This window comes from Lissotriton helveticus, chromosome 7 (genome assembly GCF_964261635.1).
Source record: "Lissotriton helveticus chromosome 7, aLisHel1.1, whole genome shotgun sequence".
Taxonomy (NCBI): domain Eukaryota; kingdom Metazoa; phylum Chordata; class Amphibia; order Caudata; family Salamandridae; genus Lissotriton; species Lissotriton helveticus.
Window position 1 is genome coordinate 1,847,932,242 of NC_136068.1, and position 21,588 is coordinate 1,847,953,829.

Below are 21,588 nucleotides of genomic sequence, written 5' to 3' on the forward strand. Positions count from 1 at the left end.
GGCGGTTGTGGGTCAGGGTGGTTTTGTAGCTGAAGTGAACACAGCTGTGGTCCGTCCAGTGGAGAGCTGTGGTGCGATCGAAGGAGATGTGCTTGCAGGAGGTGAAGATAGTGTGTCAACAAGTTGTTTGAGTCCGACATTGGCCAGGTTGTCCAGAAGGGTGGTGGTGTTGCTGTCGTGCTTGTTTTCAAGGTGGTAGTTGAAGTCTCCTAAAAGAATGTAGTTCTCGGAGGCGAGGGCATGTGGGCTGACGAAGTCGGTGATGTCATCGCTGAATTGACTGCGGGTACCTGGAGGCCTGTAGATGAGGGTGCCTCTAAGTGTGGTCCTAGGGTCGGTGTGGATCTGAAAGTGGAGATGTTCAGCGGTTGCAAGATTGTCATCGGAGCTGGTCGTGATTTTGATGGTGTTCTTATGGATGATGGCGATGACTCCTCCTGTTTGATTGGTGCGGTCTTTATGGGTAATCTTGTAAGCGTCCGGTATGGCTATGGCGATGTCGGGTGCTGATGATGTGTTCATCCATGTTTCTGTAAGGAGAACTGAGGAGAATTCGGACAAATGACCACATACAGTTCACCAGTGAGCAATCGTATGATACTAAAATAGCAACAGTGGGAAGATTACTCTTCATCCCCAGCTATAAAACGCAAGGCACACAAGACTATTTAAACCGAGGAAATATCCTCCATTTGACATCTGCAATTCCAAGCCTTAACCACATAACATCAATCGACCTACTAACAATAGAATTTATTTCCATCAGCAATAACGCAGCTAAGGAAGGTACCCTCGCAACCTGGAGGAATGCGGGAATTGCCAAGAAAATTCTTACTGAAACCGCCAAATTCGAAGAGTGGGGAATTACTCTCAAAGAAGGGGTAACATCAGGTTATCCGTCTCCTCTACTAAGGAAGCGTGCCCATGGGCAAGTCGACCTACATATTTGGTATTGCAAGGTGCTAGGGGTACGGAATCCGCTAACTACGAACATCTGAGCAGGCAAAATCTGGGTACAAAAGAAGTCTGAACCTACAGCCGGATGGCAAAAACCAAGCGAAAATCCATGAAACTCCTTTCTTGGAACATCGCTGGTGCAAAAGAAATCTTAAACGACAACAGAAAAACTGATACTTGGGATACCTATGACATCATAGCCCTACAGGAAACGTGGTTAATGGAGCCAATCGACGTACCAGGCAGATTATGCTTTCACGTCAGTGCAACTCGCACCCAGCATTAAACATCAAGGCCTCCCAATTGGCAGCACCCACGGCTGACATGCAAATCATTAAACTTGAAAAGGTATCACAGTCAAAAACTGGAACCATTATCTTAATCAACATATATGCTCACCCGAAAAACACAGTTAAAAAAGCGCATTTTGAATGCATCAATACCGTTGTATCTGCCTTCCGCCTTGAACAACCAGCATGGGACATAATTCTTACAGGTGATTTTAACGCTAATCTCCTGCATCGCCCGGAAGATGAGGATAACATCATCACTGCTAATGAACTCTGGGGCGTTGATACCCAGGAGATTCCACCAGCAAAGAAGACAGACAAAGTTGGCAGGCAGTTGATGTGGGACCTCAAGCACCTAGGGCTGCGGGTGCTAAATGGAAGAACAGACCAGGACAAACCACCTTCTACTACCTACATTGGCCATAGCACAAGTACAATCCTGGATTATACCATAGTCTCGCTTTCCCTATTAAGACTTATCAAAAAGTTCAAAATAATATGCACTTTAGATAGCGACCATTCAATGCAGCATATTGAAATAAAATTGGCATTGTTGAAACATTCACAAGCACCTACGATAGCAGGCGAAACCTCAACAATTAACTTGAAGCGGTTAAGGTGGACGAGTAATTCATTACCACAAATAGCGCGGGACGCTAAGAAGCGACTCCAAACGCTGACTCAAGAAAAAGTACAAGGAGGAGGGGGTCCCAGTGTGGACAGAGAGCAATTTACACAATTCAATGAATTAATCAAAAAACAACCGTTAGAACCACAGAGTTGTATTCACTGGGGGATCAAATGTAATGAATACACATAGCAAACAATCAACTGTATTCAAGGTTATACAGTGCCCCAGGAAGGGAGGAAGGAAGTGATAAAAGTGAGGATAAGGTAGTGGTGGGATTATGTGACAGTAAAAATCAAACATTTGAAAATACGTTTGGCTCTAATTCATATAGCAGCAACGGCCATAATAATAATGGCGACCATTATTTAGAGAGGCATACTCCACAAGGTATAATTAGTCTACACAATTCTGGCGTGAAGTTGCCACAAAAAGAACAACAGTCGACGTTTCGACCCTCTTATCAGTGCAGGAAATGATAATATCCTTGCTGGGGGGTCTTCATCAGGACCAAAGGATTGGGGCAAGTAACCTAATGCAAATGAGTAGAATAAGCTAGAGTTAGAGGGGTGCAATTCCTGCCTCTTAAGTTATCACATCGGTAGTGTTATAATGCTATTAATGAGCAACGTATTTAAGACTAATAATAGGATAAAGTCTATAAACATGGGAGTATTAGCTAATAATTAGATAAAGTCTCTAAGCATGGGAGTATTAGACAATTTATATTCCGTAAATTACAATAGTGTAAAACACGTCTATAAAAGGAAGGACAGTAGTACTGAGTATCTAAAACTGTTTTAAGGAGGGACTCGAGCGTCGAGATCCAAAACATGGCACGAATGTTGGCGGTAAAGCAGTGCACACGAGAGACGTGTTGAATTACCTGAGATAAATTAGCGTTGGGCATATGGACGTTACTGACGTTCGGTCCCGAATGCCCTAGGAGAGCCTAAGACATAGTAAATAAGGCAAGTACATACTATTCCAAAAGTCATATCATGATGGTGAATAAAATAGGAGGAAACATACCACAGGGTTAGAAGTCCTCCATGGGGTCAGTGATTAATTATGGCGTCATCAAAGGTCAGGCAGCACCTAAACAATAATGAACGTGAACTCAATAAAGATCTATACGAAGGAAAGCTAATAAAGTGCGATACGGTAATATTCATGTCAAACCACAAGAATGAGGCTTACCGATCGCTGTACAAAGCACTCACTCGGTGCTAGACAATTTTAGGGCATCATGGGAGGTGAATCCGCTGTTAGTCTGGTGGGTCAAATAAGGGAGGGGGAATGAAACGTGGTTAAAGCGTAAGGCATTAAACGCATAATGAATGGTGACAGACCGGGAAGGAGTGATACTCGCTATGGTCGATTTAATCGGAGCGCTCCGTAATGGGGTATGTAACGCGAGCTCAGCTTCCTGGATATTGAAGTAACCATGGTGACGTTGTCACGTGGTAAACCGGCGAGCAATGGAGCCCGAAAACAGACTGTGTTTTGGAAAACCATCATAATCGCAATGGTAGTAAAATTTGCTAACAAAATTACAAAAAGCAGTTAAATGGTTGATTTTAAGAGCGTAGTTAGTATTATAATGCTCTAGAGTCACAGAATCAGAGGAACAGTCTATCACATAGCAAGAAGGGGGTTTGTGCATGGCGTACCTCTCTGACATGAGGGTAAAGCACATTGCGCATACCAATAACATTTTTTTTTACCAGATAGCATGTCATTAAATAATCAATCGTAGTGTACTTCATAGCCAAGAGGGTAAGGTCATACAGCTGATGCTTGAACATTGATAATGAGATACAAATAGATTGAATTATGATATATTGATAATCGTGCCAACCCCCCAGGATCAAACTATTAAAAGATTGAAAATTAGGCATAGTGTGATGGAGATATACTCCTTCATGGAAGAGTAGCTAATTGGGAAAATGAGCTGTCATGTTCATTGAGGCCAGTAGCAATTGAGTCAAAGAAATAGATCCATTTAAGTTCACGGGTGTTCAGAATGTCAGAAATATTTCCACTTCGTGGTCCCAATGTTGCCTTTTCAATGACAGCCCATCGTAGACTTTCAGGGAGATGGGAATTCAACTTGAAATGGTCCACCAGTGGTGCACCAAGGACCTCACAACGGATCCGGCTCATATGTTGTAAAATACGAGCTTTTACTTTTTGTTGAGTTTGGTCGATGTAGATTTTTTGACATGGGCAAACGATGGCATAAATAATGTTGTTCGAATTACAGTTGCTGAAAGATTTGAGCTTAACTGTGAGATGGTGATGTTGGAATTCCTTGGTCTGAATTACAGAGTCACAGACTTTACAGTTGCCACATTTGAAATGGCCAGTGACGGGTGGCAAATTCCACAAGGAAGTGATAGTGGGTTGACTATCAGAAGATAGAAAGGAGCATACCACATAGTCCTTAATGCTCTTGGCCTTCTTGAACGCATGTAGTGGTGTCTCAGGTTGTTGGATATCGTCAGACACCAAATGCCAATGCTGGTTGATGATCCGTTTGATCCTGTTACTTTTGGTATTGAAAGTGGTGACACAAACAATACGGTTTTCTTGCTGGTTGGTTTTGTCTTGGGGTGATAGTAATTCTTCACGAGGATAGAACCAAGCACGTTTGCGTGCTTTCTTTATCAGACGTCTCGGGTATCCCCGGCTTAGCAGTCGACTGGAGAGATCCTCTGCTTCTGAGAAATAATGATCTTTGCTGGAACAGTTTCTACGTATTCTCAGAAACTGCCCGAAGGGCAGATTATCGCGGAGGGCTCGCGGATGGTGACTGTTGTAAGCCAATAAAGAGTTTCTTTCCGCCGGTTTGCGATACAGTTTAGTACATAGTGACCCAGCTTGGTGATAAATAGTGACATCGAGGAAATCAATGGTGTCACTGTGAGACTGGATCGTAAACTTGACATATTGAGATTGTTGATTCAGCCAAGTAAAGAAGCAACTTAAATTGTCCTGGTTGCCATTCCAGATTAGTAAAATATCATCAATATACCTCATCCAGAGACCGATGTGGTCTCTGAATGGGTTCAATTGATTTAAGACTGAATCATCCTCAAAGGCTGCCATGTAGAGTATTTGCTCCGGATGTAGCCATACTCTACATGGCAGCCTTTGAGGATGATTCAGTCTTAAATCAATTGAACCCATTCAGAGACCACATCGCTCTCTGGATGAGGTATATTGATGATATTTTACTAATCTGGAATGGCAACCAGGACAATTTAAGTTGCTTCTTTACTTGGCTGAATCAACAATCTCAATATGTCAAGTTTACGATGCAGTCTCACAGTGACACCATTGATTTCCTCGATGTCACTATTTATCACCAAGCTGGGTCACTATGTACTAAACTGTATCGCAAACCAGCGGAAAGAAACTCTTTATTGGCTTACAACAGTCACCATCCGCGAGCCCTCCGCGATAATCTGCCCTTCGGGCAGTTTCTGAGAATACGTAGAAACTGTTCCAGCGAAGCTCATTATTTCTCAGAAGCAGAGGATCTCTCCAGTGGACTGCTAAGCCGGGGATACCCGAGACGTCTGATAAAGAAAGCACGCAAACGTGCTTGGTTCTATCCTCGTGAAGAATTACTATCACCCCAAGACAAAACCAACCAGCAAGAAAACCGTATTGTTTGTGTCACCACTTTCAATACCAAAAGTAACAGGATCAAACGGATCATCAAGCAGCATTGGCATTTGGTGTCTGACGATATCCAACAACCTGAGACACCACTACATGCGTTCAAGAAGGCCAAGAGCATTAAGGACTATGTGGTATGCTCCTTTCTATCTTCTGATAGTCAACCCACTATCACTTCCTTGTGGAATTTGCCACCCATCACTGGCCATTTCAAATGTGGCAACTGTAAAGCCTGTGACTCTGTAATTCAGACCAAGGAATTCCAACATCACCATCTCACAGTTAAGCTCAAATCTTTCAGCAACTGTAATTCGAACAACATTATTTATGCCATCGTTTGCCCATGTCAAAAAATCTACATCGGCCAAACTCAACAAAAAGTAAAAGCTCGTATTTTTCAACATATGAGCCGGATCCGTTGTGAGGTCCTTGGTGCACCACTGGTGGACCATTTCAAGTTGAATTCCCATCTCCCTGAAAGTCTACGATGGGTTGTCTTTGAAAAGGCAACATTGGGACCACGAGGTGGAAATATTTCTGACATTCTGAACACCCGTGAACTTAAATGGATCTATTTCTTTGACTCAATTGCTACTGGCCTCAATGAACATGACAGCTAATTTTCCCAATTAGCTACTCTTCCATGAAGGAGTATATCTCCATCACACTATGCCTAATTTTCAATCTTTTAATAGTTTGATCCTGGGGGGTTGGCACGATTATCAATATATCATAATTCAATCTATTTGTATCTCATTATCAATGTTCAAGCATCAGCTGTATGACCTTACCCTCTTGGCTATGAAGTACACTACGATTGATAATTTAATGACATGCTATCTGGTAAAAAAAAAAATTATTGGTACGTGCAATGTGCTTTACCCTCATGTCAGAGAGGTACGCCATGCACAAACCCCCTTCTTGCTATGTGATAGACTGTTCCTCTGATTCTGTGACTCTAGAGCATTATAATACTAACTACGCTCTTAAAATCAACCATTTAACTGCTTTTTGTAATTTTGTTAGCAAATGTTACTACCATTGCGATTATGATGGTTTTCCAAAACACAGTCTGTTTTCGGGCTCCATTGCTCGCCGGTTTACCACGTGACAACGTCACCATGGTTACTTCAATATCCAGGAAACTGAGCTCGCGTTACATACCCCATTACGGAGCGCTCCGATTAAATCGACCATAGTGAGTATCACTCCTTCCCGGTCTATCACCATTCATTATGCGTTTAATGCCTTACGCTTTAACCACGTTTCATTCCCCCTCCCTTATTTGACCCACCAGACTAACAGCGGATTCACCTCCCATGATGCCCTAAAATTGTCTAGCACCGAGTGAGTGCTTTGTACAGCGATCGGTAAGCCTCATTCTTGTGGTTTGACATGAATATTACCGTATCGCACTTTATTAGCTTTCCTTCGTATAGATCTTTATTGAGTTCACGTTCATTATTGTTTAGGTGCTGCCCGACCTTTGATGACGCCATAATTAATCACTGACCCCATGGAGGACTTCTAACCCTGTGGTATGTTTCCTCCTATTTTATTCACCATCATGATATGACTTTTGGAATAGTATGTACTTGCCTTATATACTATGTCTTAGGCTCTCCTAGGGCATTCGGGACTGAACGTCAGTAACGTCCATATGCCCAACGCTAATTTATCTCAGGTAATTCAACACGTCTCTCGTGTGCACTGCTTTACCGCCAACATTCGTGCCATGTTTTGGATCTCGACGCTTGAGTCCCTCCTTTAAACAGTTTTAGATACTCAGTACTACTGTTCATCATTTTATAGACGTGTTTTACACTATTGTAATTTACGGAATATAAATTGTCTAATACTCCCATGCTTAGAGACTTTATCTAATTATTAGCTAATACTCCCATGTTTATAGACTTTATCCTATTATTAGTCTTAAATACGTTGCTCATCAATAGCATTATAACACTACCGATGTGATAACCTAAGAGGCAGGAATTGCACCCCTCTAACTCTAGCTTATTCTACTCATTTGCATTAGGTTACTTGCCCCAATCCTTTGGTCCTGATGAAGACCCCCCAGCAAGGATATTATCATTTCCTGCACTGATAAGAGGGTCGAAACGTCGACTGTTCTTTTTGTGTCAACTTCACGCCAGAATTGTGTAGACTAATTATACCTTGTGGAGTATGCCTCTCTAAATAATGGTCGCCATTATTATTATGGCCGTTGCTGCTATATGAATTACAGCCAAACGTATTTTCAAATGTTTGATTTTTACTGTCACATAATCCCACCACTACCTTATCCTCACTTTTATCACTTCCTTCCTCCCTTCCTGGGGCACTGTATAACCTTGAATACAGTTGATTGTTTGCTATGTGTATTCATTACATTTGATCCCTCAGTGAATAAAACTCTGTGGTTCTAACGGTTGTTTTTTGATTAATTCATTGAATTGTGTAAATTGCTCTCTGTCCACACTGGGACCCCCTCCTCCTTGTACATATTCAACCCAGGTCCCAGTGACTATGTTTGGGTAACCCACTTATATATAAACGACTCAAGAAAAAGAACTGTGCGCAGAAACCTGGTCTGCCTTCTTAAATAAACTACCCAAGACTGGTGTCAGCCATAAAAAGAAGGCCATTCCAATGAACAACGTCAATTTCACAAAGTCCACACTTTCCTTAAGAAGACGTCTGCGGAAGCTCACAAGGCAAGCTCAGGGTCACAATGTAAATTCAAACGTCTGGCAAGTAGTCCGATCAACAAGGAAACAATATAAGAAACTAATCTGGACTGAAGAAAAAAAAACGAGTCACCGACTTTTGGACCAAAATACTACATAACATAAAAAAATTGATTCCAGAGCATTCTGGTTGCAAGTAAATTCACTGAAAAGACCAGCACAAACAATAAGCATGACCTGCATCACTGAAAAGGTATGGGTCCAGTACCTAGTTGACACCTTTTCAATAAAATCATCAATGCCTCTGATAGCAACTAAAGCACATAAAACATCAAATATAGCGGCCACGAAGAGCACCGCCTGCGTTCAGTCAAACATCCCGGGTAACAAACAGGAAGGTTCAGACCAAACATCATGGACAGATGATGAACTTCAAATACTACAAATAATAAAAAGAAGTAGGCAAGACAGTGCCCCAGGACCGAACGGCGTCCCCCAGGCAATTTACAAGGAGGACCCCCACTACTGGGCCCGTAATTTTAACCTCTTGTTCAGGTCAATAAATAACACAAGTGGGCTCCCAGAAAGCTGGAGAGGGGCTGTCATTAATCCCATCTATAAAGGCGGAGATGGTAAAAATGCAGCTAACTACCGCCTGATAGCACTCACTGATGCCGAGTTAATAATAAAATCCCGATAAACCAGACAGGGTTTTGCCGCGGCACGGGCACTATGGCAAATGTAATGGCGATAAGCTTAATAGCCAAAAAAAAGTCTACAAAATCATCAAGCACTGTATGCCTGCTTTATAGACTTTAAGGTGGCATGTGACCGTATCAGCAGGCAACTACTCTGGTCTAAACTGAAGCAGGAGGGCCTGCTGGACTCCATATTAAACCCACAATTGGAACTGTACACCAACACCTGGATGCAGGTAAAGATCGACAATGGTCAGCGGCTAACTCGGAAGATCTGTACCTTTTGATGGCCTAAATCAAGGCTGCATTTTGGCCCCCCATCTTTTCAACTTGTTCATGGCCGACCTGACATCAAGGATAGACAGGATCAATGCTGATCCACCGCGGCTAGGAAACCTTTGTTTAACACATCTTTCCTATGCCGACGATGTGGTCCTCCTCAGTCAAACGAAGATAGGCCTGCAGCGTCTCTTGCAAGCACTGACCGGATATACAAAACAGAACCTTCTTGAAATAAATAGCAAGAAATCAAAGATTATGATTATAACTCGACACCGCAATGTATCACCAACCTTTGCAATAGACAACAATAAACTGGAAGTAGTAGAAAGCTATAAGTATCTGGGGATACAACTGGACAAGCACCTTAATTTCTCCTTGCATTTCAACTCCAATCAAAAAGAAGGGAACAGCTTTGTTAAAAGCATTTAGCAGTTTATCAAACCAACTCAAAGGCCCTTTGTACAACCCCCTGCTAACCATCATGAAAGCCAAGCTACTTCCAACAATAGCTTATGGGAGTGTATTAGATCACGGAAGGAGCGCTGAGCTTATAGACAAAATCCAAACGAAAGTCTACAAGCGCGTATTCGGCTTACCACACAACGCATCACCCGCGCAGGTGCGACTCGAGTTCGGCCTGCAGTCTCAAGTATTACTGAAAAAATACGAGACGGTTAAATTCTGGTACAGCGTCTGGATCAATCAGGAAATTGAGGTCAACCGTGCCATGTGGGAAACAATGCATAACAGTCTGAACTCCCAGTACGCCAAATTCTTACAACACTCACTTGAAACCATTGAACTAGTAGCACTGTGGGAAACTACGCTACCTGTACCAACGTTCAACCAGGGATTCATTGATCAATGACAAGAAAGTCCTGAGCCATCGCTCACATGCCTGGATGACAATACAATCATATAAAAAGTCCACGCCGGCTGCCTATCTAGGACTTGCATTTTCATTACATGTTAAACTCATGTACCTCAGCCAAAGGATGGGCAACCTGCCAACAAATGCCGATCAACCCAAATGGAGGACTCAAGACTCCAAGGAGTGTGACTTATGTGGTGTCGCGAAACAAGACTTCATTCATCTGATTTGCATCTGTCCCGCACTGGACCAGGAACGCCAGAACAGGTTAAAAGCGAAGTTCAAGGAATACGGAATTCGCACTTGTCGTTCCGCGATCATACAAGTCCTGTGCTCGGTGGACCCCCAACTCCTATGTAGGGCAGTTAAATTCATCATCAACTTCGAGGAAAAAAAGAGGACTATTGCCAAGATCTAACCCACACCCAGAATTTGTATCTCCTGTGTGACTGTTTCCCCTGTAACTGACCCTGCTTTTCTAAGCTCGAAGGATATTTTCATCCAAGGTTTTCATTCTTTATTATGTATATATCTCTTGATTAGTTTTTTAAACATTACTGCATTTTAATTTTTTGTAATGGTTTTTATTAACTATACAATAAAATAATTTACTTTACTGTTCCAGAGATGACCGCACTCATGAAAAGAGACAGTGAAAGAGGCAGGGTGGCGTACAAAGGCGACCGCTCGAGGACGCATTCCTGACTTAACAAACAAGCATTGAAAATGCAATAGGTCTCGTCGTTGATTAAGTTAAAGCCATTTGCTTTGCTAATGGTATTGTATAGCAAAGCAAATGGCTTTAACTTAATAAAAGGCAAGACCTATTGCATTTTTAATGCTTGTTCTTTCTGCTAGCTGAAAGGCTTCAATGTCCAGTCATGTTTGATATGAGGTAGTAGATGACAACTTTTACGTATGGCCTAGATGTTTGTGCCCAGTAACGAAAAACTGCAGTCCAACATATTTGTGCAAGATGTAATCTACTGTTCAAGCAAACATAAATAAATTTTACCTTTAAATTGAGATACACTTTGGAATTGGTAGAACTTACGGAACTGCCATGGTAAGTCTTTTCCACTGAGAGCCTCCTGCAACTCCCTTGAGTATGGGGGATTGATTTAAAAATTCTGTAACAGGAAAATGAAATAATACCGGAAAAATATAGATTTTTAGTAATTCTGTTTATGTAATATAACAGTATTTACTGATAAATCGTAGTTTATCAATTCCCTGTCTTGTTGTGCCCTTCTGATTGAAAATGTGCTGTTATCTAGCCCAACCTAAGTTGCATTATTGAAATCATGATTACTCTTTAGGCTCTAAATGTCCTCTGCCGTGTTAGTCCGATATCCAAATTTGCTATAATTTGCCTTTCATACTCATAAAAATGTGGGCCACTCGGGAGAAATGCAGATTTTTGCACTTTTTTTTTTAAAAACAGCTTTTAAAAAACGTTGCACAGCGTTTGAAACAAAATATTTGTGCATTTGTTTTGAAAGGGCAAAATTGCTGCAACCTGGAGATTCTGATGAGGGAACACATAAAGCAGTGCCTTGTGATATCTGTGACACACTAGAGACTTGTCTGAAAGCCATAATTTCATTTTGAAGTATTCGGATGAAATAATAGCATTTTATGAAGTGTATAAAGTTGCTAACAGGATACTTGTTCTTGTACCACGATGTGCAATTGACTTGAAAGCCTAAGACAACATGCATTTGCAGGGCAATAGGTCTCGCAGTTATGTGAGTTTGAGCTATTGGCATTATAAATGGCAATGCCTTTTATTTTGGTTTATAAAACACAAATAAAAGATTGTAATTTACAATGGCAATAGCTTAAACTCGCATAAATGCGAGACCTATTGCATTGCAAATGCTTGTATTATAAGCTGGCGAATTATCTTCCGGTGTATGACCGGCATGAGAGCATGGATGGAGAGTGGGTTAAGTATGTACCCCCTATAGATATCATGGGCACAATTAGTGGCTGAGAAATGCCAAATAATGTAACAAGATTGTGTCCTTCCTTTATTGTGGTGATATTTATTCGCTGTGCGAAAGTAGCACCGCAAACTTCGTCATGATCGAGAAGTGTTCATTTACTTCATTACATATTGTTATTCATTTAAATTAAAACCCTGGGAGGCGGGGCACAACAGCATACGGGAGCAATTTTGATTTTCAATTCCGGTTTTTATGCCCCCACTTAGCTCGTGTAACTTAACTGCCTTCCTGGCCTCCTTTAGCAACCACCCGGTGCTGCTGCTATGTAGCTAAACATGGCGTGATTCATGCTCTCCGCCCACCTTTGAAAGGGAGGCTATGTTGTGTGCAATGCATGCATGTTTGTTTTGTGAACACAAATGTAACTGTTCGGTTCCAGACTTGGAGCCTTCTGGTAGCAGTTGAATGATCAATGATGATGTAATCGAGGGAGGATAAAAAGCCAATGAACAGAGGGAGTTGAGCATACAACACTATGTTTAACTGTTATTGCTGGCTTGTCCCCACCATGATGCCCTCCCTGATTCCAAATTATCCGATGGCCACCACCCTGCCCCACCACCTACTGAGACTCCGACAGTCCAGTCGTCCTGCCACCACCAACGACCCACTCCAGCCTACTATGCTCAGACAAAGAGTACTCACCTGACCTGAGGGCTGGGGCTGGGCCTGGCCTGCAGGCAGCTTCAGAGGTAGGCGCAAGGCAACCCAGGCAGGCAGCAGAAGGCAGGGGCTAGCCAGGCATGGGCAGGGGGCTAATAATAAATTAAAATTATTTCAGATTACGGCCGGTGACTGACTTCGGACAGTCCTGCGTAGGAGCGTGGCTGGGTCCTGGGATGCCACACCTAAGTCTCACGCCCACTTTTAATTACATGCGCTCAATGCACATGTCATGAGATATTCAATCAGGGCATTGGTCATTAGCCCTGCCCCACCCTGAAGAACACGCAGACGTGGTGCGGAAACTACTGCGCATGCGCGTACCCACTCTGACCCACCATTTGATTTTAAAAGCATCAGGGGCCCGCACCATTTAATTTATTAGGAGGCCAGGCGTGCCATGCGCACCGCACACCATTCAATTCATGGTGAAGTGAGGGGGCCTCAGGTGCCATTGTTATGCCCCTGGTCACTGCTTTCTTTTCCCCCCTCCCACCAGCACGGACAAGGGCTCTACTCCTCACCTCGTCTTTCCATTGGCACTGAATCCCTCTCTGAGCATGCTTTGTGTATACCTCGGCCAGAGACAAACAGGCAGCTCTCTTAATAGCAGTGCTTTGACCTTCATTCCCTCATGCACATTGTCATTCGCTGTGGTGTGCCAATGGAGAGAACACGCTGCCAGAGAGACTGTCCCAGACATATGGTCAATCATTATGTGACTTCAGAATAAAGCCCTATAGTGACTGGCCATGTTCTGCAATTCTCCTGCCCATGCGCTACCTTGTGTGCAGGATGTGAGAAGTTGGCCTGATATATGATGTTTCCAATTCTGGAACCACCTTGTATCAGTCCAAATAACCCCTTATGGTGTCTGGTTGTAAGTCAACCTTATAGACAAGCTATCTTAAGGGTAGCATAGACTAAGCAGCCTTAAAGGCTCAACTCAAGAGGTCGTGTTAAGCGAGCTGTTTTACCAATCACAGTCCTGTAATATCAAATGAAAGGACACCACACAAGTATATATTATAAAAATATATGTATTTATTACTAAAAATAATCCCCAGTACACTTTATGAATTTATTTATTTTATTTTATTTTATTAAAGGCTTTTATAGCGCGCTCTATTACTAAAAAAATAGTATCCTGGCGCGTTGAAGATAGAACAGTTTGAGAGGGAGCAAATACCTGCAAACACTGGATGGGGAAAGTTTAAACTATAGTTTTGAAGAGGTGAGTTTTTAGACCTTTCTTAAACGTACTAAGAGTAGATGCAGTTTTCAAATGAAGGGGTAGGGTATTCCAAGATTTAGCTGCTCTCACTGAGATTGATTGGCCGCCAAGTCTACAGTATTTAAATTTTGGGATGGACATTTGGCACAGGTTGGCCGATCGCAGTGGGCGATTAGGGACATACAAGCAAAACCTTTTCCTCAGGTAAACAGGACCAGTTTGATGAATAGCTCGATAGGCAAGCACTAAGATTTTAAACAGAATCCTATGAGCAACTGGGAGCCAGTGAAGAGCATGGAGAAGAGGGCGAGCACTGGAACGCCTGGGGACATTAAACAAAAGTCTAGCGGCGGCATTCTGAATAACCTGAAGGCGGTGAATCAGATATGCCGGCAATCCGCAGAACAGTCCATTCGCGTAGTCTAGCCTAGAGAGTACTAAGGCACGAATAACAGTCTCTTTTGCTTCTTTCGGGAGGAAGGGAAAAAACCTGCGTAAAGTTTTTAGGGTAGAAAAACAAACGCCAGTGAGTTTCTTAAGATGGTCCTCAAACTTAAGGTTCTTACCGAACCAAACCCCTAAGTTTTTCACCGGGCCAGATGTGGCTTTTGGTGGGGGTAGGTCCGCAGGCCAGAGACGTTCACTAAAATCCTCGGGAAAAGAGCCATACAACAAAATCTCAGATTTACTTTCGTTGCATTTTAGCTGGGCGCCTGCTAGCCATTGAAAAACAGAGGACAGACAGAGTTGGGCCGCCGACGTATCTAAATTATCTTTGGGCCAGGTAAACAAAAGTTGTGTATCGTCGGCGTACGCCATAATTTTAGCCCCCAACTGTTCTGCGAGGTAAATCAAAGGGGTGAGATAAATGTTAAAAAGCAGAGGGCTTAAAGTAGACCCCTGCGGAACACCAGTAGAAAGTAATTTGGGGGTGGAGGCAAAAGGAGGCATGAATAAAGGGACACAAGCGTTAAATCAAAAGTACAGTATAACATACAAAGTTGCACAATTATGGATGAGGGCGGGGGGCCACTAAGACCATATACTAAACAAGTGGTATAAGAGATACCAATCGAACAGTGGTTAGGCCTTGTATCCGAAGTGTGACCCAGGAGCAGCCTGCCTTGTGTCCGGAGTGTGACCCAGGAGAAGCCTGCCCTTGTGTCCCCAGTGCGATCCGGGAGCAGCCTGCCCTTGTGTCTGGAGAGTGACCAGGGAGCAGCCTGCCCTTGTGTCCTGAGAGATACCCGAGGGTATATTTACAAGCGCATTACCCCGCCTGTCAGATTGACAGATTTATAAGGTTCTGTCAATCTGAGGTAGCGCCAAAAACCAACGTCACTGAAAAGCAGGCTTTAGATTGGTGCAACAAGGAGAAATACTTTTATTTTTCCTAGTTTTTTTTCTCTTTTTATGTGTGCTGCTGTAGTAATGACACTACACAAGGTAGGGAGCCTTTAATAACGACCAGACGCACAGCAGGACCGTCAGCTGCCAACACCAACTGTCAACTGCCGGTCCTGTCCACACTCAAGGTCTCCAAGGAGACAGGCAATTATTCCGTACAGTACATTCTAAACACAGCATTCTACTACTATAGGCCAACGGGTTGAACGTAAGCCAAAACGGCTACACTACAGCTACCTTCTGCAGTACACAAAGAAGAAGCAAACCGCCTTTAATGATTGTGTATGCGTAGGAAGGTGTCCCTTTGCACATAAATAATCATCCCTGCAACACAGACACCCATGCAGCATGGCAACTTTTTTTTTTTCGTGCCAGTGCAAAGTAAAACACAGTGGTGCATCATATTCTTGTGAATACGGTGCATCCCTGCATTTTTGGCAAGACGCAACGCAGTGCTGCTACATTGCTTGCAGCGCCGCTCTACGACATTTCTTCGCGAATATGCCAGCTTGTTGTCCCTTTGATTTCGGAGAGAAACCTGCTGGCTTATTTACAAGCCGCTTGCGCCGCCGGTACCTCACTTTTTCCTAGATTACAAGTGACGCACTGGTGGCACAAGGGGCTTGTAAATAAGCCCCCTGGTTTCTGCGGTGGCACACAGTAGCAGCCTGTTCTCTCCCAGGTGTAAGACTCGTCTCCTTCCAGACAGTCCAAAAAGCTATAATGATACACGTAACATGCTTTTTAGCAGTGCTCTTAGTAGTGTGTGGATCATATCACTAATTATTCTAGTTTTATGTCATGATTTCTGCATAAGTAGTTCTGAAGAGTGACCATCGCACTGAGCGGCAGATGCAGAACAAAAGTTTACAAAGCAGTGCAACAGAAACTGGAAAGGATGGTGAAGTGCTGCCCCCTTGTGGCGACGGCTGGATCTGGTACCGGAACAAGTGTTTCTATTTCTCTGAAGCTGAAGGAAACTGGACGGCGGCCGAGGACTCCTGCTCGGCACTGGACTCCTTGATACACAGGAGGAACTGGTAAGAGCTTTGAAACTCCAGCATTCAGTGTGTTTCATAAAGTCCACTGTGTTTGTTAACCCTGAATTGTCTGCTCACCCCTGTTTCTTCACATCCCGCGCATCACACTGTGAAACCCTCCACTCCCAGAGCTCCTCTGTAGCTTTTATTGTAGGTGGGTGCTCACGACCTGTGTAATAAATGATCACCTTTCATTAATGTACTCAATAGCGAAGTGTTATAAAAGGATTCATGGGTCATTTTTTATGTGATTTGAAACCGCCCAATAAGTTATAAAGATATCTTTGTAATAGTGACTCAGGGCGGCCCTGTAAGCCACCTGGCTGCGCTGCACTGAGCGACTTTCAAAGCACAGAGATGCCTCATATTTACAATACTGTCTCATCCCTGTGCTTCCCCCTGCGATGGCGCACAATTGGCTGCCAGGCGCCAACGCAGTCACCCTTGCACCATAGTGCAAAGGTGCTTACGTTGGAGGGGGAGCGTTTCTGTGTAGAAAGGGTGGCCTTCCTGCACAAAAACAATCACCAGAGGTGATTTCCTCTCTCTATGCATGCTGCAGAATGCAGCATGCATAGAGGAAAAAAAAAGAGTAGAAATTAAAACATTTCCCTTCATTGCGCCTCCCCTGGGGAGGCATAGGTTTCTGGCACATGTCCAGGTTTACGAAAGGTTGTAATCTGGGAATGCAGCAGAATCCAAGGGTGTTGCGTGGGAACACCCACAGCAATATCCATAGAATGCCCTATCATGCAAAGTGCTGCTAGAAAAGGGGCCGTATTTACAAGGACACGAAACGCCACGCAGGGTGGCTTTACGTGTCCTTGTTAATATGGGGCAGCAATACCGGCGGCACATGGGACTTGTAAATAAGACCCTTTGTTCACAAGAAACCCTTGGTGGGACGCTCTGGTGCTCCATTCTAGGCTCTGGCTAAACACTCTAGAGCTTATTTACAAGCCCCTTGTGCCACCGGTGCGTCACTTTCAATATGGGAAAAAAGTGACTCACTGGCGGCACACAGGCCTTGTAAATAAGCCCCTATTGCTCATATTTATGGGAAAGTGGCACAGTGCAGTGCAACAAGTCACCTTGCTGCCCTGCGTAAGGACAGGAATGCCCCTTATTTAAGGCAATAATGCACATTCCTGATCTTTTTCCCTGCTCTGGTGCTCTTTCGGCTGCCTAGTGCCAACACAGTCAGCTTTACACCCTGGTGCAAGGGTTCCTTTGTTGTAGGCTGGATTGTTTTGTGCAGGAAGGAACACCTTCCTGCACAAAAACAATCCTGTGGGCCTCATTTACAATGTTTTGACTTGGGGCAGCGCCACAAGCCTTCCTGCTGTGCTGCCCTAGAGCAAAAGAAATGGGCAGGAATGCACCATAGCTTTAGGAAATGGCACATTCCTGTCCTTTTCCCCCTGCACTGGCGCACAAATGACAATCGAGGTGATTTCCTCTTTCCACATGTGCTGAAGATTGCAGCACACATAGGAAGATGAAAAAACAAAGAGAAATAATGTTATTTCTCCTCATTGTGTCTCCCCTACGTTACCCCTGGAGAGGCGTAGGCTTTTGACACATTCCCAGGTTAATGAAATCTTGTAAATCTGGGAATATGTCAAATGCCATGCGTGTTACGTGGGAACACCTACCTTAAAGCCCATGGCACGCCTCCCTATTACAGGATGAGGCAACACAGTGACTTGTGCTGCATTGCCTCAGTCCATATCTACAAAGTCTTTTAAGGTGTGTTTGTGTTTCATTTTTTTGATATGATTTGAAAAGACCCCAGTTTAAAATATACACACACTTCAAACACTTTATACCAATATTATTCCATTTGTATTACAAAATGTGCACCCCTGGACACAGAGGGGCATATACATGAGAGATTTGCATCATGCTTGCACCACACTACGTGGTACATCTGTGACACAAACCCCTAATTCAGATTTATGAAGACAAGCAAAGCCACTTTATGTGGCTTTAAACAGCTTCATAGACATGGAGTAATGCAACACAGCACAACTCGCTGCACTGCATTACTCTGCACCAGGAATGGTTCCATGGGCGTTACATGCAACTTCCATGATTGTTGGCACATTTCCCTGGAAATGCACCAAAAAGATATGCTTCCTCGGGTGAGGTGTATCGAGGAGAAATTTATTTATTTATTCTAATTTGTTCATCTTTCTATGTGTGCTGCATTGTCTAGCACACATGGAAAGAAGAAAAAGACTCTCAGGGGCTCATTTACAAGCCCCCTGCACCACTAACATGACTTTTAGTGACTTGTCAGGGGCACACTCTGCAGGGCCATATCTACAAAGCCACATAAAGCCACCCGTAGTTTTTAACCTCAAAATCATCCAACTCCTCTATATGTGCAAAATAATTAAGTTCATGATAATACCACAGAAATTAAAATATAAACATTAATGATACATTTAAAAAGTTAGTTCACACCATCGCAAAATTCTAATTATACTACATAATCAAACAGATGAACTGCACTCTCCACAGAAATGTATTGTTATCCATCTTGTGTCAATGTAAATATACTCTCTAACCTCATTGCAGGATTCTAAAATGTATTTCATTAATCTGTCTGTATAGACTATCTTAATGGCATATTCCTATCTAATCATATCAAAATCTCTTCATTCCCAAAATATATGGTGATTATGTAGAAGATGACCTATTGTATGGTTACAGGAACACAACAAACTACATGAGACTGTCTCTGGACATATTAATGACAATTGGGCCTCTTACACTAAATCAACTAACTGCAGGGCCCTTCAGCTGATTTCTCAAGACAAATTATGGCAACATTCTCATTATATCAGGCCTCTGATATCCTTTCTTGTTTATGGCTGCACTCCTATGGCAGGGTTTGGAGTCTAGTAATGTTCCTGTAGGGCCACCTTTTCCCAAATCTACATAGTAGAGCTGGAAGTAACATAACGTGGTAGCTCAAGTTTAAAATGTCCTGAGTTTGCGCTCACCTACAAACTTGCATGTTTTAAGAATTTCACCAACTCTTGTTTAATCTGTTCCCACTTTGGGAAAGGTTGGAAATTTAACTCGACATGGGCAGAAGTAAAACTTTTTCCTGGGTGCATGAGCAGACACACACATGCATATTTGTTCATGCTAAAATGCAGATTTACAATAGTTAATATATGTACAGTATACCAATACAATGTATTAATCATCCAATGCATAAATATGACATCTTGGTAGGAATGTCATGTTGTAGGTGCTTCACTTAAAAAACGGTGCTGTGCAAAGTGACACGTGCTTGTTTACAATATATACGGTCTAGGGGCTGACGTTAAGCAAGGTTTCAGATCCAAGACTCAAAATAAGAGTTCATTGTGTAAAAAAGTATATTCAACATCAGTCCACTAGTGAAAGTTGATGTTATGACCTCACACATAATTATAACAGGGTGATGATCATCAGGACGAAGTTGGTATCAGCCAATGCAGCATAATGGCTAAATTAATTAATTTATTTTTCTATAGCGCATACATGAACCTCGCGGGCATCGAAGCGCAAAATTGACATCGATTTCTTCGAAAATGTAGGAATCATTCCCCCTTAATGGCAACTACGTGCAAACATAGGTGATACGGCCCCAAATAATTAAAAAGGCGTGACCGAAACAATCAGCAAATCCTTCCTGATTGTGTCGGTATACTGTACCGATCTTAACTATTGTACAGTTCTCATTGGCCTAGGTAGGATAGGCTTTATCCTCTCTCGAAGGGGATCACTGTGTTGCATAATTGATTTGTTACTCCGATCCCCAGTACTAGCGAGTTTTCCACTGTTTGATACATGCTAAAATGTAGAACACAAACCTTTCTTAGGAGTAAAATCTTCAGGCCTTCTGCTGTAAATTTATGTAAGTCACGAATCGCATGAATACAAGGACATATGCCAATAGTGCCTTTTTGTTTTTATTAAAACTATACACATCTATATTGTATGTGTTGTATAGTTATGTATAAAATTTCATACATGTCTAACTCCACTGTAAGTGTCAGCATTCGGCTGTATCACAAAATAAAAAAGTAAGAATCCAAAGGTAAATCTTATCTGGTCGACCTACTAGTTTAGCAGCCCTCAACTTATGCCTGCATCCTGGTCACCCACATCCATTGGCACTGTGCTATTTCTTGATACTTTTTCACTTTCAAAGTTGGGAAATTCATATCCCTGGTGCCTCTGATTTGAAGTTGACCATTTGTTTTGTGTGATTTCGCTTATTAAAAGGTTGACAATTTTTCTAAGTTGATGGTAGGTTTTTAATTGTATTGTATCTTGACTTTGTAACTGTTTTGGAACTTATAAATACCTAGCACACTTTTTTCTGAAGTTTGGACTGGCTTATCTTTGTCAAAGCTGCCAAGGATTGAGCCTGAATGTCCTTATTAAAACTTTATTTAACATAAAACTTATTACTTGTGATGTATGTTATATTTGACACACTCTTGTCTCTGGTATCATTGTTAAATGAAGAAACCGTTTACCAAGAAACCATTGCCACAATTTGTTTTTCTGTTGCCCTCAATTTGTTAGGGTTGGTTCCCTGTACACTTCTCCGCAATTGCCTATAAGTCACAGCTGGCCAACCGCTCCTGCACAAAAACGTTATTATGATTTGAAGGATTTTCTTTTCAAGATAATGGGTTTATTGTCTATGGAGTACATGTTTTCACCAATTAGTAGGTATATGAGAGCACTTTAGTGTTCTTGGCAAGTGCTTCTACAGTTGTGTAAGGGCTGGCTGTGTCCCTTACACGTGAACTGTGATTGATCGTGAACCAGCACAACAGGGAATGAAGAGGAGTGCTACCAGAGACTAATACATAATCTAAATATCCTAGGTATTCCACGACTCCATAGCACCCATCAAGGCTCCCTACAAAAATGCTTGGTACCTTGTTCCTTGCCAATTTACATTCCGCCATGCTCCGGGCTCCCTCAACACTGTTTCAGTTGGTCTACTGATGATCCCATCTCTGACAATAATCAGGAGGGATTAGTAGGACAGCAACTCTAAGAATAAGAGTTTAGCATCTGTGCTCTGGATGATTCATCACCTCATGGTGAGTAGG

At 42.7% G+C, this 21,588-nt stretch overlaps 1 protein-coding gene across 1 annotated transcript in view; it reads left to right on the forward strand.

Moving 5' to 3' along the window:
* Positions 1-21,588, forward strand: part of LOC144767765 (uncharacterized) — a 253,019-nt gene that overhangs the window by 34,540 nt on the left and 196,891 nt on the right. The window contains exon 3 of the mRNA XM_078651148.1: positions 16,237-16,456. Within this exon, the coding sequence (XP_078507274.1) occupies positions 16,237-16,249 (13 nt within the window). The 3' untranslated portion in view covers positions 16,250-16,456. The remainder of the gene's footprint in view (positions 1-16,236; positions 16,457-21,588) is intronic.